Source organism: Neophocaena asiaeorientalis, unplaced genomic scaffold, assembly GCF_003031525.2.
Source record: "Neophocaena asiaeorientalis asiaeorientalis breed wild unplaced genomic scaffold, Neophocaena_asiaeorientalis_V1.1 scaffold150, whole genome shotgun sequence".
NCBI lineage: Eukaryota > Metazoa > Chordata > Mammalia > Artiodactyla > Phocoenidae > Neophocaena > Neophocaena asiaeorientalis.
The window spans coordinates 21,245,072-21,265,395 of NW_020176571.1; the positions used below are offsets into that span (position 1 = coordinate 21,245,072).

The 20,324-nt window shown below is 35.9% G+C and overlaps 1 protein-coding gene and 1 non-coding gene across 3 annotated transcripts in view; one reads left to right on the forward strand and one right to left on the reverse strand.

Moving 5' to 3' along the window:
* Nucleotides 1-20,324, forward strand: part of FGFR1OP2 (FGFR1 oncogene partner 2) — a 31,732-nt gene that overhangs the window by 4,887 nt on the left and 6,521 nt on the right. For both annotated transcript variants that reach the window (XM_024733078.1, XM_024733079.1), the window contains exons 2-4: nt 8,936-9,072; nt 11,198-11,315; nt 17,912-18,054. In XM_024733078.1, coding sequence (XP_024588846.1) covers nt 8,938-9,072; nt 11,198-11,315; nt 17,912-18,054 — 396 coding nt within the window. In that variant the 5' untranslated portion in view covers nt 8,936-8,937. The remainder of the gene's footprint in view (nt 1-8,935; nt 9,073-11,197; nt 11,316-17,911; nt 18,055-20,324) is intronic.
* On the reverse strand, nt 6,223-6,295 carry TRNAW-CCA (transfer RNA tryptophan (anticodon CCA)). The gene has a single exon. It is a non-coding gene; the product is annotated as a tRNA-Trp (tRNA).

The following is a 20,324-nucleotide window of genomic DNA, read 5'->3' on the forward strand; positions in this document are numbered from 1 at the left end:
GAGAGTTCCGTGCCAGCACTTGGTATGTCAATACTTTCTATTTTATCCATTTTAATAGGGGTGTAGTGGAGCTCATCATGGATTTAATTGCTTTTCTTTAATGGCTAATGATGTTGAATATGTTTTCATGTGCTTTTTTTGCCATCCATATATTTTTTTGGTTAAGTGTTAAAGTCTTTTGCTCATTTTTAAAAATTAGATTATTACCTTATTGTTAGTTTTGAGAGGTTTTTATGTATTCTGAATACAAGTCCTGTGTCAGATATGTGATTTGTATCTTCTCCTAGTCTATAGCTTGTCTTTTCAGACTGTCTTAACAGTGTTTCCCAGAGCAAAAGTTTCTAATTTTGATGACGTCCAGTTTATTGAATTTTCCTTTTTTGAATCAAGCTTTTGGTATCATGTCTAAAAAGTGTTTGCTTAACCCCAGGTCACAAAGATTTTCTCCTGTTTTTTCTTCTAGAAGCGTTACCATTTTTCATTTAGATCTGTGGTCCATTTGGAGTTAATTTTTGTGAAAATTGTAAGAATTACTTCAGGGTTAACATGTTGGCATGCAGATGTCCAGTCTCCCAGCACCATTTGCTGAAAAGACTATCCTTTCTCCTTTGACTTGCCTTTGCACCTTCTTCAAAAATCAGTTGGTCGTGTTTCTGTGGGCTTATTTCTGGACTCTGTTCTGTTTTATCTGACTGGCTCTGCCAATACCATGCCATCTTAACTGCTATAGCTTTATAGTAAGTCTTAAAATTTAGAAGTGTGATTTCTCCAATTTTGTTTTCAAAATTATTTTGACTATTTGGTTGAATTTGCCATTGAAACCACTTGAGTCTAGAGATTTTTGGCAGAAGATTTTTAACTACGAATGTTTTTAATAGTTGTAGGACTATAAAATAGTTACAGGTATTTAATAGTTATAGCTATAATTATTATTACTAATAGTTGCATCTTGTATGACTTTATGTAGTTTGTGGTTTTTGAAGAATTTGTCCATTTCATCCAATTCATGTGTATGAAATTTATTATTGTATTCACTTATCCTATTAATGAATTAGGAGTCTGCAGTGATATCCCTTCTTTCATTCCCGACATTGGTAATTTATGTCTTCTCTCTTTTTTTTCTTGGTCAGTTACGCTAGAGGTTTATAAACTTTTTTTGCTTTTTCAAAGAACTAGTTTTTGGTTTCATTGTTTTTTTTTTCTGTTGTTTTCCTGTTTTCAATTTCATTAATTTCTGCTCTTGTATTATTTCCTTCTTTCTGTTTAGTTTGTGTTTATTTTGCTTTTCTTTTCCTTATTTCATAAGGTTGAGGCTTAGATAATTGATTTGATATCTTTCTAGTTTTCTTATATAAGCATTTAGTGTATGAATTTCCTGCTTTACATGCATGCCAAAATTTTGATATCTTGTATTTAGATCAAAATATTTTCTAGGGCTTCCCTGGTGGCGCAGTGATTGAGAGTCCGCCTGCCGATGCAGGGGACACGGGTTCGTGCCCTGGTCCGGGAAGATCCCACATGCCGCGGAGCGGCTGGGCCCGTGAGCCGTGGCCGCTGAGCCTGGGCGTCCGGAGCCTGTGCTCCGCAACGGGAGAGGCCACAACAGTGAGAGGCCCGCGTACCGCAAAAAAATTAAAAAAAATAAAAAAATTTTTTTTTCTAATTTCCGAAAAGACTTTCTTTTTGTCTCATGGATTACTTATGTGTGTTGTTTAATTTACAAATATTTAGAGATTTTCTTGTTGTCTCTTTGTTATTTATTTTAGTTTAATTCCATTATGTTCAGAGAACATAATTTGTATGACTGCAGTTCTTTTAAATTTGTTAAGGTTTGTTTTTTGATCCAGGATATACTCTATCCTAGTGAATGTCCCATGTGTACTTAAAAATAATGTGTATTCTTCTGTTGTTGGTTATAGTGTTTTATAAATTATCAATTCAGTCTACTTAGTTGATGGAGTTTGTTCATTTCTTCTATATCGTTGCTGATTTTCTGTGTACTAGTTCCATCAGTTACTGAGAAAGAAGTGTTGAAGATTTCAGCAGTAAGTGAGGATATGTCTATTTATTTTCTTCAGTTTTTATTTGATTTTGAAGCTCTCTAGTTAGGTACATACACATTTAGGATTCTTATGTGTTCTTGGTGAGTTGGCCCTTTTATCAACTATGTATTGCCCCTCTTTTATCCCTGGTAATTTTCTTTTCTCTGAAGTCTAATTCATCTAGTATATTTTTAAAAATATATTTATTTCTTTAATTTTGGCTGCGTTGGGTCTTTGTTGCTGTGCGCAGGTTTTCTCTAGCTGCAGCGAGCGGGGGCTACTTTTTCTTGAGGTGTGCGGGCTTCTCTTGTTGTGTAGCATGGGCTCTAGGTGTGCAGGCTTCAGTAGTTGTGGCATGCAGGCTCAGTAGTTGTGGCTCACGGGCTCTAGAGCACAGGCTCAGTAGTTGTGGCACATGGGCTTAGTTGCTCCGCAGCATGTGGGATCTTCCCGGACCAGGGCTTGAACCCGTGTCCCCTGCATTGGCAGGTGGATTCTTAACCATTGTGCCACCAGGGAAGTCCCTCATCTAGTGTTAATATAGCCCCCAGCTCTCTTTTTAAAATATACCTTTATTGAGATACAATTTCACATACCATAATAGTCCATCATTTAATATGTACAATTTGATGGTTTTTTTGTATATTCACAGAGTTGTGCAACCATCACCACAATCAATTTTAGAATATTTTCTTCACTCCAAAAATCTATGCCCATTAAGTCACTACCCATTCCCCTTATCTTCCCCCTCTCCCTTTGACCCTAGACAAATCACTAGTCTACTTTCTGCCTATATGAACGTGCATCTTGTGGACATTTCATGTAAATGGAATCAAAATATGTGCTCCTTTGTGACCAGCTTCTTTCACTTAGCATAATTTTTCAAGTTTCATCCATTTTGTAGCTTATGTCAGTACATCATTCCTCTTTTTTTTGGGTCAAAAAATATTCATTATATCACATTTTATTTATTCATTTCTCAGTTGTTGGACATTTGGGCTGTTTCTACTTTGGAGCTATTATGAATAGTGTTGCTATGAACATTCATGTACAATTTTCTGCAAGGACATGTTTTCATTTTCTTGGTGTGTACCTAGGAGGGGAATTGCTAGATCATGTGCTTAACCTTTTGAGGAACTGCCAGACTGGTTTCCAAAGTGGCTGCACCATTTTACATTCCAACCAGCAGTCCATGAAAGCTCTAAATTCTCTACATCCTAGCCAACACCTACTATCTTTTTTATTATATCGCCAGCCTAGTAGATATGAAGTAGAATCTTGTTATTTTGATTTGCAGTTCCCTGATGGCTAATCATGTTGAGCACCTTTTCGTGTACTTATTATTAGTACACTGGTGTTATTTTGATTGGTGTTTATATAGTGTGTCTCTTTCCATCCTTTTACTTTTAACCTACCTATATCATATTTGAAGTGAGTTGCGTGTAGACAACATATAATTGGGTCCTGTGTTGTTTTTTTTTTTGCTGTACGCAGGCCTCTCACTGTTGTGGCCTCTCCCATTGCAGAGCACAGGCTCTGGACGCGCAGGCTCAGCGGCCATGGCTCACGGGCCCAGCCACTCCACAGCATGTGGGATCTTCCCGGACCGGGGCTCGAACGGCTGTCAACCACTGCACCACCAGGGAAGCCCCTGGGTCCTGTTTTAAATCCTAATTAAAGAGTTAGATGATCAGACTGCATGTTCTAATGTGTTTAGAACATTTATATTTAGTGTAGTTATTAATATGTTTGTATTTAGATCCACCATCTTATTTGTTTTCAGTTTGTACCCTCAGTGTTTTGTTCTTTCCTTTCCCCTTTTCTCCTCCTTTAGGGTTATTAAAACTTTTTATTCATTTTAATTCATCTGTTATGATTTTGACTCTTATCTCCATACTGCTTTTTTTTAGGGATTTCTCTAGTATTACAACATATATGTTTGTTTACAATTGACATTTTATCATTTCAACATTAACCCTCCCCGTTAATGTTGTAGTTATATATTACATCTACATAAATTGAAAATTCCATCACAAAAGTTATAGCTTTTGTTTTCAAATATCAGACATTTTAAAGCACTCAAAAAGAGAATAGTCTATTATTTTTATCAAGATATTTATGATTTCTCTTGCTCTTCCTTTATTCCTGATACTCTAAGTTTCCTTCTGCTATCATTTTGCTTCCCTCTGAAGAATTTCCTTTAGAACAAATCTACTAGAAATGGATTCTGTTTTTCTTCCTCTGAGAATGATTTTTATTTTACCTTCATATATGAAGGGTATTTTCACTGGATATAGAATTATGTGTTGAGAGTTCCATTCTTTAGCGCTTTTAACTGGCCTTCCTGATTTCTGATGAAAAATCTATAGTCATTCAAAATATTGGTTCTCTGTAAGTAATATGTTATTTTTCTCTGGCTGCTTTCAGGATTTTTTCTTTGTCTTTCATTTTCAGAAATTTGATTATGATGTGTCTGAGCTTGGACCTTCTTGGATTTATCCTGTTTTGGGTTTGCTGAGGACTGAGAATGATACAAGCAGAAAGATTTCTGAGAAGGAGGCAAAGTGTTGCATAATTTAAATTCATGAATAACTGATCCAGTTAAATGTTTCTATTTTACCTGATTGACAAGTTAGAATATTCTTGGAAGGACACAAAATATAATAGTATATTAACCATTGTGAGTATTATGGCTTTTCAGTAGGGGACTTTTAAAATCCATCTGTAACATAAATAAATATACTATTATTAATACATTACTTGTATATTTAGGAAGGTTATGTAGTCCTAAACCATAGAGAGAGGCAACCCTATAAAATCCACTTGGAGATGTTCAAAACGTCCTTTAGGAATGGTTTTAGTCCTCGCTTCACCTGTACAGTTTTTCTGGATACATTTATTTACAAATAAGGTGTGTACTGGACCATATCCTCTGCCATCCAAGCAATTTTCCCATCAGTGTTTAATATTGTGGCTAATCTTTTTCTACTGGAATGAGTTAGTGTTCATTCGAGGTTTTGTCTGGTGCTATCAGGTAGCCATCCTGATTATGTCAGCTCTTATACTCATGGATTTTATAACCTGATCATCCCATATTTCTTTCTGGAATTTGGCAGGCCAGATTTTGTGTGTCTGTGATGGAATCTTTGACTTCTCCATGGATTTCTTAAGATTTTATTGTTTTATGTGAAACCCTTGCATGGGACTTTTAGTAAAAGTAATGTTTTTATAACTATGTACTTTTAAGTAGTTCGATAGTATCTGTAATATATGATACTAGCTTTAGAATCTTTTTTTTTTTTACTGTGCATCTCTACCTTATTATTTTAGGTAGCATCAAGCCATCAAGTAGTTAATGTATTTGTTGTTTTTTAAAGGATATCTGAGGAACTTCCTTGCAGCATTTAAAGAAGTGAATTATTCCAAAAACAATTCAGCTATTAGTGTATATATTTGCTCTTTCATTTTAACGAGTTGCTCTATCTTAGAAGGCCACAGTTAAGTCATTTGATCAGTTTGGCTTCTGGTAAGAAATTGAATTTTATCAGCATGACTGAAGTGCCTGTTACATATCAAGCCTGATGCACGTCACTTTTCATGTTTGATGCAAAACCTGTTAACAAACAGTAAAGTCGGGATTTGGTGCTAGAGAATTCAAAGGCTTTGCTTTGGGCTTGGACACTCCTTGAATCATGGGAACACAGTCACGAGATTTTCTTCCAGTAGGTATGATTGTTGGAGTGAGTTTTGTACCAGAAGATGGTAATATGAAGCGGAGAAAGTAAAAACATTTCATAATTATTCCACTAGTAGATGATTTTAGGGTGCTTTCATTTAGCAGTTGAGATTTACTACATATGGGAACATTAGGTATACAGACCTAGTATAAACTCTGAAGGTGCTTTGACTAATTTAGTTGAGGCCTGTGATTGCTCTGAGGCAAGGAGGGTGAGCCTTAGCTACTGAATCAAAGCATAGGATTTAATAGGCAGTGGGTCTTTGGTGCCATGTTGTCAAGTTGATACCCCCAGAACACAGCTTAACTTTTGCATATTCCTTTTTTTAAAAAAAAAAAAATTATTTATTTATTATTTATTTGGCTATGCTGGGTCTTTGTTTCAGCACACAGGGTCTTTGTTGCAGCATGTGGGATCTTTAGTTGTGGCATTGCGAGATCTAGTTCCCTGACCAGGGATTGAACCTGGGCCCCCTGCATTGGGAGCATGGAGTCTTAACCACTGGACCACCAGGGAAGTCCCAACTTTTTCGTATTTCAAAAAGAAAGATTTATGATTATCTGGAAAGATTCCATCTAGTTTCAGGGCTCTGTAGATTCCTTCGCCCAGAGAATTCTGGGAGCATGGCTTTTGGGGAGAGGGCAACTTACTGAATTACACACAGTATAGGTATTCTCATGTCTAGATCACCTATCATCTGATCATATATAGGAACTTTAGTGCATTTTATTTGGAAACGCCTCCTATCTATTGTTTGTAGATGTCATGTTGTTACAAAGCATAAAGAGGTATTCTTCTCATAGTAGTCCCAACAGTATCATTTAACAATATCTTAGGTTGGAACCTAGGACTGTCAGAGGTTCCTCATACTTGACTTGTTCTATTAAATCAAGATAAACTTTACTTCTCTAAGATCTTTTATAACTTTCTCTAGACTTTTTAAAAATTTCTTTCACCATTACAACCAGTTATTTTTACTATAAGACAAATATTTTTTTCTCTTTTTAATTTTTTTTTCCCACAAATAACTTTAAAATTTTACTCTGAAGAATCTGCTGTTCTATAGTAGTGGGATTGATGGGAGATATGGAGATATAGTAACTCCCACATAAATAGGAAAGCCATACTATTACCTATCTATAATTTTATTTTATTTTTTTTGCGGTATGCGGGCCTCTCACTGTTGTGGCCTCTCCCGTTGCGGAGCACAGGCTCCGGACGCCCAGGCTCAGCAGCCATGGCTCACGGGCCCAGCCGCTCCGTGGCATGTGGGATCTTCCCGGACCGGGGCACAAACCCATGTGCCCTGCATCGGCAGGCGGACTCTCAACCACTGCGCCACCACGGAAGCCCCTATCTATAATTTTAGATTATTCCCCTTGGAAGTTTAGAGGAAGGGCAAGGCATTATTGGAGACTAATGTTTCCCTTGGAGCAGCATCTTAGATAGATTTTGAATGGCTGTCCTTTTGTGTTTTAGCCAGTACGAGCCATTGGTTCCTTTAATTGCCCTTTTGCTTGTATTTTGAAGTACGCTTATCTAAATCTCCTAGATATTAGAGGACAAATCTTTTGCTTGTTTTATCTAGAGAGACAGAAATTGTATTAGTTTCCAGCTTAATTCTTAAAGCTCTCTGGAAATGTCTAGTCATGAATATTTTCTAGATTGGCAGTTTTACATTTTAATTTATTTTGATAAAATCTTTTTATTCAGCTTTAAACCTGTTATAATAACAGGACAGTATACCCTTTGCTTCAGCTGTTGGGTACAACCAAGAATACTGTTGAACATTTTTTCATCTTTATTTAGTTTACAATTTTGAATCTTTGCTATATAACCTTAAATGAAAGCCTGCTAAAATGGCCTGCTGTGTTTTCTTTCCTTCTTTTAAAATGTTATGTAGTTGGGTTATTTAAATCTCTTTTGTACTTACTGCATTTTTCTCTATCTGAGGGGCTAATAATTAACTGAACTATAGTCCAGTGCAGTAGGATCTAACTGTCCTACATTCTGTAGCAGATTTCTGTCTTCCTAAACTTGATGAAAATCCTTCATTATAGCCCTTAACTTGGTTCTGTACCTGAGTTTTAATTTAATATCTATAGACCTGGCTTCTGGCCTAGTAATTTTACAGTGTAATTTTATTTTTTGAGAAAATCTTGAAGAAAGGGTAGCTTATATAGAAAGTAAGGTGACACTTAGTAGAAAGAGAAAAATTGAAGAATGATAAGTTTCAGAAGGTTAAAGTTTTTGAGAGACATTATTTTAAGATTAAAATTTTGTTTTGAGGTCTCAGCATACCAGTTGAAGAAACTACAATAACTATTGGCTGCTTCATGTTTTGCCTCCTAATTTTTTGAGTTCCTTTTATGTATATTAATTATTGATTTTAACACCTCAGAAGTTTCCCACAATGGCCAGTGTTGTTCTAAGTTACAACCTTCTTTGCCATTCACTAAGGAAGGTGCAAGAGTTAGGATTATAATGCAATTTTATATAAGAAGCCAAAGTTCCTCCAGAAGGAGGTTGACACTTGAGCATAGCATGACACAGAGAGGCCACTTTGGCTGGTCAGTAGTGTGCATTTGTGAATGGTGTCTCAGGTCACCTGACCAAGCAGAGGCTAGGAAGGGTCTATGGTCAGAGACCTGACAGTCATTGACTGCAGAATAAAGACTAATAAAGTGACCTTTTTCACAAATGACAAATGACTTGATAGGGTTTGCCCTTATGAAGAGCACAATTTCTGTATAACATAAAATATATCCATTGGATGTGTACTTTTTTTCCCCACTATAAATTCAGGGTGTTTTAAATACATTCTGATTATGTCTGCAAATCATACATGTATGATCGCACACACACATATGTGTGTGTGTGTATATGTGTATATATATATATATATATATGTAATTATATAATTATATTTATACGCATTGTATTTTTTGAATATTATAAATTCACTTTTGAGTTTGTTCTACCTTAACAGAATCAAAACCACAGGTGTTCTTAGATGTTTTTTCTTCCGAGACAGTGAGCAATCCAGTAACAAATGTAGCTTAAGCATATCTGTGTTAACGTGAAACTAAAATAAGATGCTATGCCAGCTTTGTTTTGAATCTTGATTTTCATTTTTAATTATACATATTCCTTTAGAAATGAGTTGCACAATTGAGAAGGCACTTGCTGATGCTAAAGCCCTTGTTGAAAGACTGAGAGATCACGACGATGCAGCAGAATCTCTGATTGAGCAAACCACAGCTCTCAACAAGCGAGTAGAAGCTATGAAGCAGGTTTGATGTTTTTCCTTGCTGATTCCATTTTAAAGAAGCAGTCATTGATATTTATGTGTTGCTTGAATTGTAAACTTCTGCTTAATTAGTATTTTATTATTTTTTAATGTTCTCTAAAATTTAAAAGTAGCTTGACTGGTGTGTTTCAGTTTACTTTAGACCGAAATGTAATTTTGTCAAGTTCGACTGGCATGTATATATGTATATATTCTAAAACATATAGACTTGATCACTTTCCTGACAGTGATGCACATTTGAGTTTGGAAAATATATGAATTTTTTAGGTCTAGATACATTTGACAAAGACCAGATAATATCTTTCACTATATAATTGACACGTATTTTGCTCTGTCTCCTATTTTTATAATGTAGAAATATTTGTCTTTATAAGAGTATTTAGGTGACACTATTTAACGATAAAATAGTTTTTGAAAATGATGCAAAGCAATATCTGGTTTCCACCTTTTGCAGTTACTGCATTTGTACTTCCTACCTTATTTTTCATTTAATGCTGCCAGTTAAAGAAGAAATAAAAAGGGCTTCACTTCTTGTTATCCTTACTGTTGTATATAAGAACTTTCCAGTGAGCTACTATTTTAAGCCCTCTTTTGATAAAGAGTTTCAACTCTAAGAGAATTATAAAATCTCTGATATTATGATGGAAATCACTGGAGGAAAATATATATTCATAGCTTACACTCTAGAAATGCATCATCCCTTTTGTAAAAGGAAGCAACCCAGGGTTACTGCTTTTAACAAAGCTGCTGAAAATAGTGAAGGAAGTTTACTTATTTTGTTTTGCAACTCTGTTGCCCTAAACACATTACATACATCCCTGTCTACCTTGATTCATGCATTCCAGTGAACATATATATCTGGTATTGAGTTGTGAAAAAGGGGGGTTGACAACCAGAGTTAAGAACCATACCATAAAGTTTACCCTTTTGAAGAGTGCAGGTCCTTGGATTTTAGTATATTCACATGCTGTGCAACCATAATTACTATCTAGTTTGAGAACACTTCATTACCCCAAAAGCCCATATCCATTAGTAGCTACTCCCTAGGTCTCCCTTTCCCTGGCCGCTGGAAACTACAAATCTGTCTGTCTCTACGGATTTGCCTCTTTTAGACATTTCATATGAATGGAATCATACAATATGTGGCTTTCTGTGACTTTTTTTAACGTAATGTTTTCAGGTTTCATCGATGTTGTAGCATGTATCAGTACCTGCTTCCTTTTTATTGCTAAATAATATTCATTGTAAGGATACAGCACATTGTGTTTATCTGTTCATTGGTTGATGGACATTTGGATTGTTTCTATTTTTTGGCTATTATGTATAATACTGCTATGAATAGTTGTTTGTAAGTTTCTATGTGGACATATGTTTTCAATTTTCTTGGGTATATACCTAGTTCAATTAGAATGGATGGGTCTTAAAAATCTATATTTAACTTTTAGAGCATCTGCCTGACTGTTTTCCAGAGCAGGCATATCATTTTACATTCCCATGAACAGTATATGGGAGTGATTTCTCCACATCCTCTCCAACACTTGCTATTACTTGCTTTTTGATTAAGCTCATCCTAGTCGTTGTGAAGTGGTATCTCCTTGTTACACTGAATTGTATTTCCTGAATGACTAATGGTGTTAAGCATCTTTTATGTGTTTATTTTCTTTAGAGAAATGTCTCTTCAAATCCTTTACCTATTTTTTTCCAGCTTTACTGAGATATACTTGACATACAACATTGTGTAACTTTAAGGTGTACAATATATATTGATATATGTATATTTTGTGAAAAGATTACGTACCACAATGAGGTTAGTTAATACCTCCATCACCTCACATAATTACCGTTCGTGTGTGTGTGTATACATTTAAGATGTATTCTCTTGGCAACTTGCAAGTATATAATACAATATTGTTAACTCTAGACACCATGATGTACATTACATCCTCAGAACTTACTTGTTTGCCCATTTTTAAATTGAGTTATTTTTCCTTTTATTGTTGAGTTGTAAGGGTTCTTTATCAAATATACATATATGTGTGTGTGTGTGTGTATCGGATACATATTTTCAAATATTTTCTCTTACATTTTAATAAAAATCTTTTCATTAGTATCAAGAAGAAATTCAAGAACTTAATGAAGTTGCAAGACATCGGCCACGGTCCACATTAGTTATGGGTATCCAGCAAGAAAACAGACAAATCAGAGAATTGCAACAAGAGAACAAAGGCAAGCTATATTATCACTGTGTATAGCAAATCAAAAGAGAACTTTAATCTGCAACTGTACTATCAACTTGGGACCAATTACTATTTTTTAAAATGGGAAAAAAGGGAATTCCCTGGTGGTCCGGCAGTTATGACTCTGCACTTTCACTGCCATGGGCCCGGGTTCAGTACCTGCTTGGGGAACTAAGATTCCACAAGCTGTGTGGCATGGTCAATAAATTAATTAATTAAATAAAATGGGAAAATAGCCAGTTAAAGTTACTTTTTGACATTTCTAGTCCATTATGCCTAAATCGTAGTTATTGCTCTTTTTTTAAAACATCTTCATTGGAATAAATTGCTTTGCAATGTTGTGTTAGTTTCTGCTGTATAACAGTGAATCAGCTATACATATACGTATAACCCCATATCCCCTCCCTCTTGCATCTCACTCCCATCCTCCCTATCCTACCCCTCTAGGTGGTCACAAAGCACTGAGCTCATCTCCCTCTGCTATGCAGCTGCTTCCTACTAGCTATCTGTTTTGCTTTTGGTAGTGTATATATGTCATTGCCACTCTCTCACTTCATCCCAGCTTACCCTTCCCCCTCCCCATGTCCTCAAGTCCATCCTCTACGTCTGCGTCTTTATTCCTGTCCTGCCCCTAGGTTAGTTGGAACCATTTTTTTTTTTTTTTTTTAGATTCCATACATATCTGTTAGGATACGGTATTTGTTTTTCTCTTTCTGACTTACTTCACTCTGTATGACAGACTCTAGGTCCATCCACCTCACTACAAATAGCTCAGGATCGTTTCTTTTTATGGCTGAGTAATATTGCATTGTATATATGTGCCACATCTTCTTTATCCATTCATCTGTTGATAGACATCTAGGCTGCTTCCATTGTATGGCTATTGTAAACACTGCTGCAGTGAACATTGGGGTGCATGTGTCTTTTTGAATTATGGTTTTCTCTGGGTATATGCCTAGTAGTGGGATTGCTGGGTCATATGGTAGTTCTATTTTTAGTTTTTTAAGGAACCTCCATACTGTTCTCCATAGTGGCTGTATCAATTTACATTCCCACCAACAGTGCAAGAGGGTTCCTTTTCTCCAAACCCTCTCCAGCATTTATTGTTTGTAGATTTTTTGACGATGGCCATTCTGACTGGTGTGAGGTGATAGCATCCTTTCATGTGTTTGTTGGCAATCTGTATATATTCTTTGGAGAAATGCCTATTTAGGTCTTCTGCCCATTTTTGGATTGGGTTGTTTATTTTTTTAATATTGAGCTGCATGAACTGCTTGTACATTTTGGAGATTAATCCTTTGTCAGTTGCTTCATTTGCAAATATTTTCTCCCATTCTGAGGGTTGTCTTTTCATCTTGTTTATGGTTTCCTTTGCTGTGCAAAAGCTTTGAAGTTTCATTAGGTCCCATTTGTTTATTTTTGTTTTTATTTCCATTTCTCTAGGAGGTGGGTCAAAAAGGATCTTGCTGTGATTTATGTCATAGAATGTTCAGCCTGTGTTTTCCTCTAAGAGTTTTAGAGTGTCTGGCCTTACATTTAGGTCTTTAATCCATTTTGAGTTTATTTTTGTGTATGGTGTTAGGGAGTGTTCTAATTTCATTCTTTTACATGTAGCTGTCCAGTTTTCCCAGCACCACTTATTGAAGAGACTGTCTTTTCACCATTGTATATTCTTGCCTCCTTTATCAAAGATAAGGTGACCATATGTGCGTGGGTTTACCTCTTGGCTTTCTATCCTGTTCCATTGATCTATATTTCTGTTTTTGTGCCAGTACCATACTGTCTTCATTACTGTAGCTTTGTAGTATAGTCTGAAGTCCAGGAGCCTGACTGCTCCAGCTCCATTTTTCTTTCTCAAGATTGCTTTGGCTATTCGGGGTCATTTGAGTTTCCATACAAATTGTGAAATTTTTTGTTCTAGTTCTGTGAAAAATGCCTTTGGTAGTTTGGTAGGGATTGCTTTGAATCTGTAGATAGCTTTGGGTAGTTTGGTCATTTTCACAATGTTGATTCTTCCAAATTTGTCCATTTCTTCCAGGTTGTCCATTTTATTGGCATAGAGTTGCTTGTAGTAATCTCTCATGATCCTTTGTATTTCTGCAGTGTCAGTTGTTACTTCTCCGTTTTCATTTCTAATTTTGTTGATTTTTCTCCCTTTTTTTCTTGATGAGTCTGGCTAATGGTTTATCAATTTTATTTATCTTCTTTACGAACCAGCTTTTAGTTATATTGATCTTCCTATTGTTTCCTTCATTTCTTTTTCATTTATTTCTGATATGATCTGTATGATTTCTCTCCTTCTGCCAACTTTGGGCGTTTTCTTGTTCTTCTTTCTCTGATTGCTTTTGTTGTAAGGTTAGGTTGTTTATCTGAGATGTTTCTTGTTTCTTGAGGTAGGATTGTATTGCTGCCAACTCCCCACTTAGAACTGCTTCTGCTGCATCCCATAGGTTTTTGGTCATCGTATTTTCATTGTCATTTGTTTCTAGGTAATTTTTAATTTCCTCTTTGATTTCTTTAGGGATCTCTTGGTTATTTATAGTGTATTGTTTGGCCCCCATGTGTTTGTATTTTTTACAGTTTTTTTCCTGTAATCAATATGTAGTCTCATAGTGTTATGGTCAGAAAAGATACTTGATATGACTTCAGTTTTCTTAAATTTACCAAGGCTTCATTTGTGACCCTAGATATGGTCTGTACTGGAGAATGTTCCATGAACACTTGAGAAGAACATGTATTCTGTTGTTTTTGGATGGAATGTCCTATAAATATCAATTAAGTCCATCTTGTTTAATGTGTCATTTAAAGCTTGTGTTTCCTTATTTATTTTCATTTTGGATGATCTGTCCATTGGTGAAAGTGGGGTGTTAAAGTCCCCTACTATTATTGTGTTACTGTCGATTTCCCCTTTTATGGCTGTTAGCATTTGCCTGATGTATTGAGGTGCTCCTGTGTTGGGTGCATAAATATTTACAGTTGTTACATCTTTTTCTTGGATTGATCCCTTGATCATTATGTGGTGTCCTTCTTTGGCTCTTGTAATAGTCTTTATTTTAAAGTCTATTTTGTCTGATATGAGAATTGCTACTCCAGCTTTCTTTTGATTTCCATTTGCATGGAATATCTTTTTCCATCCCCTCACTTTCGGTCTGTATGTGTCTCTAGGTCTGAAGTGGGTCTCTTGTAGACAGCATATATATGGGTCTTGTTTTTGTATACATTCAGCCAGTGTATGTCTTTTGGTTGGAGCATTTAATCCTTTTACATTTAAGGTAATTATCGATATGTATGTTCCTAATCCCGTTTTCTTAATTGTTTTGGGTTTTTTATTGGAGGTCTTTTCCTTCTCTTGTGTTTCCTGCCTAGAGAAGTTCCTTTAGCATTTGTTGTAAAGCTGGTTTGGTGGTGCTGAATTCTCTTAGCTTTTGCTTGTCTGTAAAGGTTTTAAGTTCTCCTTCGAATCTGAATGAGATCCTTGCCGGGTAGAGTAATCTTGATTGTAGGTTTTTCCCTTTCATCAGTTTAAATATGTCCTACCACTCCCTTCTGGCTTGCAGGGTTTCTGCTGAAGGATCAGCTGTTAACCTTATGGGGATTCCCTTGTATGTTATTTGTTGCTTTTCCCTTGTTGCTTTTAATATTTTTTCTTTGTATTTAATTTTTGATAGTTTGATTGATATGTGTCTTGGCGTGTTTCTTCTTGGATTTATCCTGTATGGAACTCTCTGCACTTCCTGGTCTTGATTGAGTATTTCCTTTCCTATGTTAGGAAAGTTTTCAGCTATAGTCTCTTCAAATCTTTTCTCAGACCCTTTCTTTTTCTCTTTTGCTTCTGGGACCCCTATAATTTGAATGTTGGTGTGTTTAATGTTGTCTCAGAGAGGTCTCTGAGATTGTCCTCAATTCTTTTCATTCTTTTTTCTTTATTCTGCTCTGCCGTAGTTATTTCCACTGTTTTATTTTCCAGGTCACTTATCCGTTCTCCTGTCTTAGTTATTCTGCTATTGATTCCTTCTAGAGAATTTTTAATTTCATTTATTGTTTTGTTCATCATTGTTTGTTTGCTCTTTAGTTCTTCTAGTCCTTGTTAAATGTTTCTTGTATTTTCTCCATTCTGTTTCCAAGATTTTGGATCATGTTTACTATCATAACTCTGAATTCTTTTTCAGGTAGACTGCCTAGTTCCTCTTCATTTGTTTGGTCTGGTGGGTTTTTACCTTGTTCCTTCTTCTGCTGCATATTTCTCTGTCTTCTCATTTTGTTTAACTTTGGGGTCTCCTTTTTGCAGGCTGCAAGTTCATAGTTCCCATTGTTTCTGGTGTCTGCCCCCTGTGGGTGAGGGCTGGTTCAGTGGTTATGTAGGCTTCCTGGTGGAGGGGACTGGTTCCTGTGTTCTGGTGGGTGGGGCTGGATCTTATCTTTCTGGTGGGCAGGGGCACGTCCGGTGGTGTGTTTTGGGATTTCTGTGAACTTAGTATGATTTTAGGCAGCCTCTCTGCTAATGGTGGGGCTGTGTTCCTGTCTTGGTAGTCGTTTGGCATGGGGCGTGCAGCACTGGAGCTTGCTGGCTGTTGGGTGGAGCTGGGTCTTAGCGTTGAGTTTGGAGATCTCTGGGAGAGCTCTCACCAATTGATATTACGTGTGGCTGGGAGGTCTCTGGTGGTCCAGTGTCCTGAACTCAGCTCTCCCAGCTGAACTCAGCTCTCCCACCTGACACCAGGACCGAGCTCCAAGACCCTGCCAACCACGTGGCTGCTGTATTATTTAGGGTTCCACTAGGAAACAGCATGCTTAGCTGGAACTTTGAGGAAAAGGCAGCGCAGGCACTATTTCAGGAATGTGGAAGGAAACAACAAGGACTGTTGAGGCACCCACGGACTAGCAGCAATACCTACACATTTCCTGACTCACTCCATCTTCATTTCTTCTCCATTCTTGCTGCTATCACACATCTATTTTTTGTTTCTGCTGGGTCACACATCACTCTTTTTACAGTTGAATTTTATTAAATTGGAGAAATATTTTATCCTTTGCAGAGTCTCAGTTTCTCCATCTGCATGATGGAATGGATAATATCCTCGTCTCAGATTTGGATGAGGATTAAGATAGCATATTTTTAATGGACCTGACACTCTACATCTCCTCCCTTGTGTCAGCCAGTACTCTCGGTACTGAGTAATAAAACTTTTTTAGCTTAGCTATGAAAGGCAATTTCATTTGTGCTATGTGACTCGGGGGTGGAAGACAGAGGTGCACGGTGCTAGCCGGAAGCCAGGCAGAAGTCTGAAGTCAGATTGCTCCTATGTGAAGTTAGTTGGAGCCCATGCAGAAGCAGAACCACAGACAGCTGAGGGCAAAAGGCTCTGATGTGGTGATTAAGAGGCGTGTGATCAAGGTAGCTCCCCAGATAGAGAGGATATTTATTGCTCTTTATCCTGTCCTACATATGAATGTCTACCTTACTTGGATCTTAAGACTCTCACCCTCAGTATCCAGTTTGCACCATTGTCATTACCTATGAAATAACTCCGTTTCATTCTCGGCAGTCCCACCACTTTGGCCCACAACTTAGGTGTTCATAGTCTCTTGCCTGAACTGTCCTCATTGGTCTCCCTGATTTCAGTGTCTTTTCCCTCCAGTCCATCTTCAACACAGGCATCAGATTGATTTTTCAAAAATATATCTGATTATGTTATTCTTTTGCTTGAGAACCTTCACTGTGTACTATTTTCTTATCCATCGTCCTTCAAAGTCGACTCCAAGCCTTCTTTTTTGTATTCTTCCCATACTTCTCTTCTCCGTGAAACCTTTGCTCTTGTAACCCTGAACTATTTCCCAAACACACCATCCAGTTTCATGCCTCCCTGCTTAGAATGCCCTGTCATTTATTTTTCATTTCAAGGAATGCAAGTTGATCTCAATACTATACAACTGTGAAGCTTTCACCAATTTTTCCTCACAGACTTTCTATATGTATTTGGATAGAGCTCCACTCTACACTTACCACATTGTATTTTAATTATTTATGTTTTGTTTTCTCCACTAGACTCTGAGCTTTATGGCCGTTTGGTATTCCTAATATAGAGCATGATCTGATACTTAATTCCTATTCAGTAAATATTTGTTAAAATGATTCCTCAAAAAATGAGTTTAAAATGGTCATTTTGAGAACTAATAAAGGACTCCATTTGGTATCCTTTATTTCTTTTTTTTTTTTTTTTTTTCTTTTTTTTTTTTTTTTGTGGCGCAGGCCTCTCACTATTGTGGCCTCTCCTGTTGCGGAGCACAGGCTCTGGACGCACAGGCCAGCAGCCATGGCTCATGGGCCCAGCCGCTCTGTGGCATGTGGAATCTTCCCGGACCGGGGCACGAACCCGTGTCCCCTGCATCGGCAGGTGGACTCTCAACCACTGCGCCACCAGGGAAGCCCCAGTATCCTTTATTTCTATGTGGCTAGATTTTTGTACCTCATATTTTCTTTTTAAAATACCCCCTTTATAAATTGCTTTTTTGATTAATGTGGAAGAGAATACTTTGTACATCCTGAACTCAAGTTTGAATAAAATATACTGTTGTTTTTGATAGAATTACGTACATCCCTGGAAGAACATCAGTCTGCCTTGGAACTTATAATGAGCAAGTATCGAGAGCAAATGTTTAGATTGCTAATGGCTAGCAAAAAAGATGATCCAGGGATAATAATGAAGTTAAAAGAGCAGCACACCAAGGTAATCCTTTCTGTAAATATAATTTGAAATAGAAAAGGACAGTTGGTTAACTTGTGTTCAGATTTTTAAAAAAATCATAGGAATCTTACTTACATGATATTGAATACTTCTCTTTTTGACATTTTCTTCTCCTTATTTTTTTCATGTTATGTATCATTTTCTGTTTGATTTACTCTTCTAACTCCCATTCTTCCCTAGTAGCTTTAATATATATTAAAAAATAAACTTTATTTGGGAAATAAAGGTAAGTCTGTTCAATTCAAAATTATTTTTATAAGGTTATCTGCTTGTAAGAAATACTTCTTTTAATTTGTGTATTGATATCTCTTGCAAAAATGAAAATTAAATGCTTAAAACTTTTTTAAAAATCTGAAAACAGCTAAAGGTAGATTTGTTTTTCTTAAGACTATTTTCTGAATGAGGTTAATTCATCCAGACTATAGATACTCCTGATTATTAATGGAAGTGCCATGGTGGGGGGGGAGAGGAAATATATGTATCAAATATATATTTATGTATATATAAAATATATTGCCTCCCCACCCCCTCCTCCATCACATATCACTTAATATCATTTCTAGAGACAGAGCTGAACTAATAGAAATTAGGGTTTTTCCTGCTGTTCATCATACTCATTCTGATCCCTGTGTTTACTAGCACCTGTTTTGAAAACAGGTAGAATAGTCCTTTTCCGTTTATGTTTTATTTTAAACTGATTTTTAACTGCTGGTGTGAAATAAAAATATTAGAATAGATTGTGACTACTAGGCCATTATCTGTATTGGATAATGGTGAACTAACTATTAGTTATAACTAATATTATTTAAGAAATATTCATATAACATTTTTATCTTTCTCTATTATTGAAACACTTTTTAGATTCCTTAAAATGTTATATTTCTTCCGTCTTGGTGCTTGTAGGTATTTTAAAATTATTAATTCTATTAAAATTAAATACCTAGTGAATTGCTTTAATATGTAAATTCAACTCTACATATTAAGGAAGTTAGTAATCGACAGCTCTTGTGTCAAATAGTAAAACAGTAAAAATAAATGTGGCTTTAATATTATCTAGCTATGTTATTCATCTCCTATCCAAAAGGAAACCTTGGATAGTTAAATGGCAATCTTTTGACTATAAACTGTATCTGTTGTTAATGAGATCATTATAAAAAGTTTAATTTTAAATATATAATTTAAGAGGTTTTTTTAAGGTACAAATATGAACTGACTTAAAATTATTGGTAAGATAAGTATAATCTTGAGACATTCCAAAAGGCCCTTATGTTTAACAACTTAGATTTTTTAAGATCTAAAGAGAATGCTCTGGCAAACTAGTGCTTAAGAATAAGGTACTGAAGCTAGCTAGTCTCTTGTGGTAGCAGCTATGTCAGAAGCAAATGTTTTCTAAAACACATTAGATTTTACCACTCATCACAGCTGTTTTATTAATTAGCAAAGTTAAACATTTCTTAAGATAGCTGTAAATCATCCTTTTTCAATTATCTCAATTGAATTCTTCATCTAAGTGCTGATTCTTGCCTTCCATGAAATGACAGTTTAGTTACTTGTTATTAATTCTAACTAATACATATTAATGTTTGTGATTTTGATTTTTCCCAAAAAGGAGACACTTTGATTCAAACAGATATTTATTAACAAAAAGGAGACACTTTGATTCAAACAGACTTGCACTGGCTTAGTTATTATTAATAATAAGATGAATGAATAAGTTTATTACTCTACCATAGAAGCTTTCAGTGTATTGGGAGATATAGACACAAACGTGATTATCTAATATAAGGTAGGATGTGATGAATCCTAAAATAGAGATCTGAATTATTACTGGAATACTAGAGGAAGCAAGATTAGTTCTCACGAGGAGAATCTGGGACAGTGGCAAGGAAAGGTAGCAAATCCATCTAAATCTAGCGTTGAATTAATTATTGGGGTCAACAAGCAGAAGTGGGTGAGCAGAGAAACTTGTGTGATAAATATGAGCTTCCAAGATATGTTTAGGTACTAGTGCTCTGACGTGCGTAAGCACAAAAATAATTTTATAACACATTTAGGGCTGATAAACAAAGTTACACGTAACAGCATTTTGGAGTAAGAGAACCTTTTGAGACTAGTGTAACATAGAATTTTGTCCTCAACCTGGAAGTTTTTGAGCACACGTTTAAAAACCAATAAAAAGTTTGAGGAGAACTCATTTTCATCCAAATACTCATTTTTACATTATTTTTGAACTGCTACCTTTTTGGAAATCT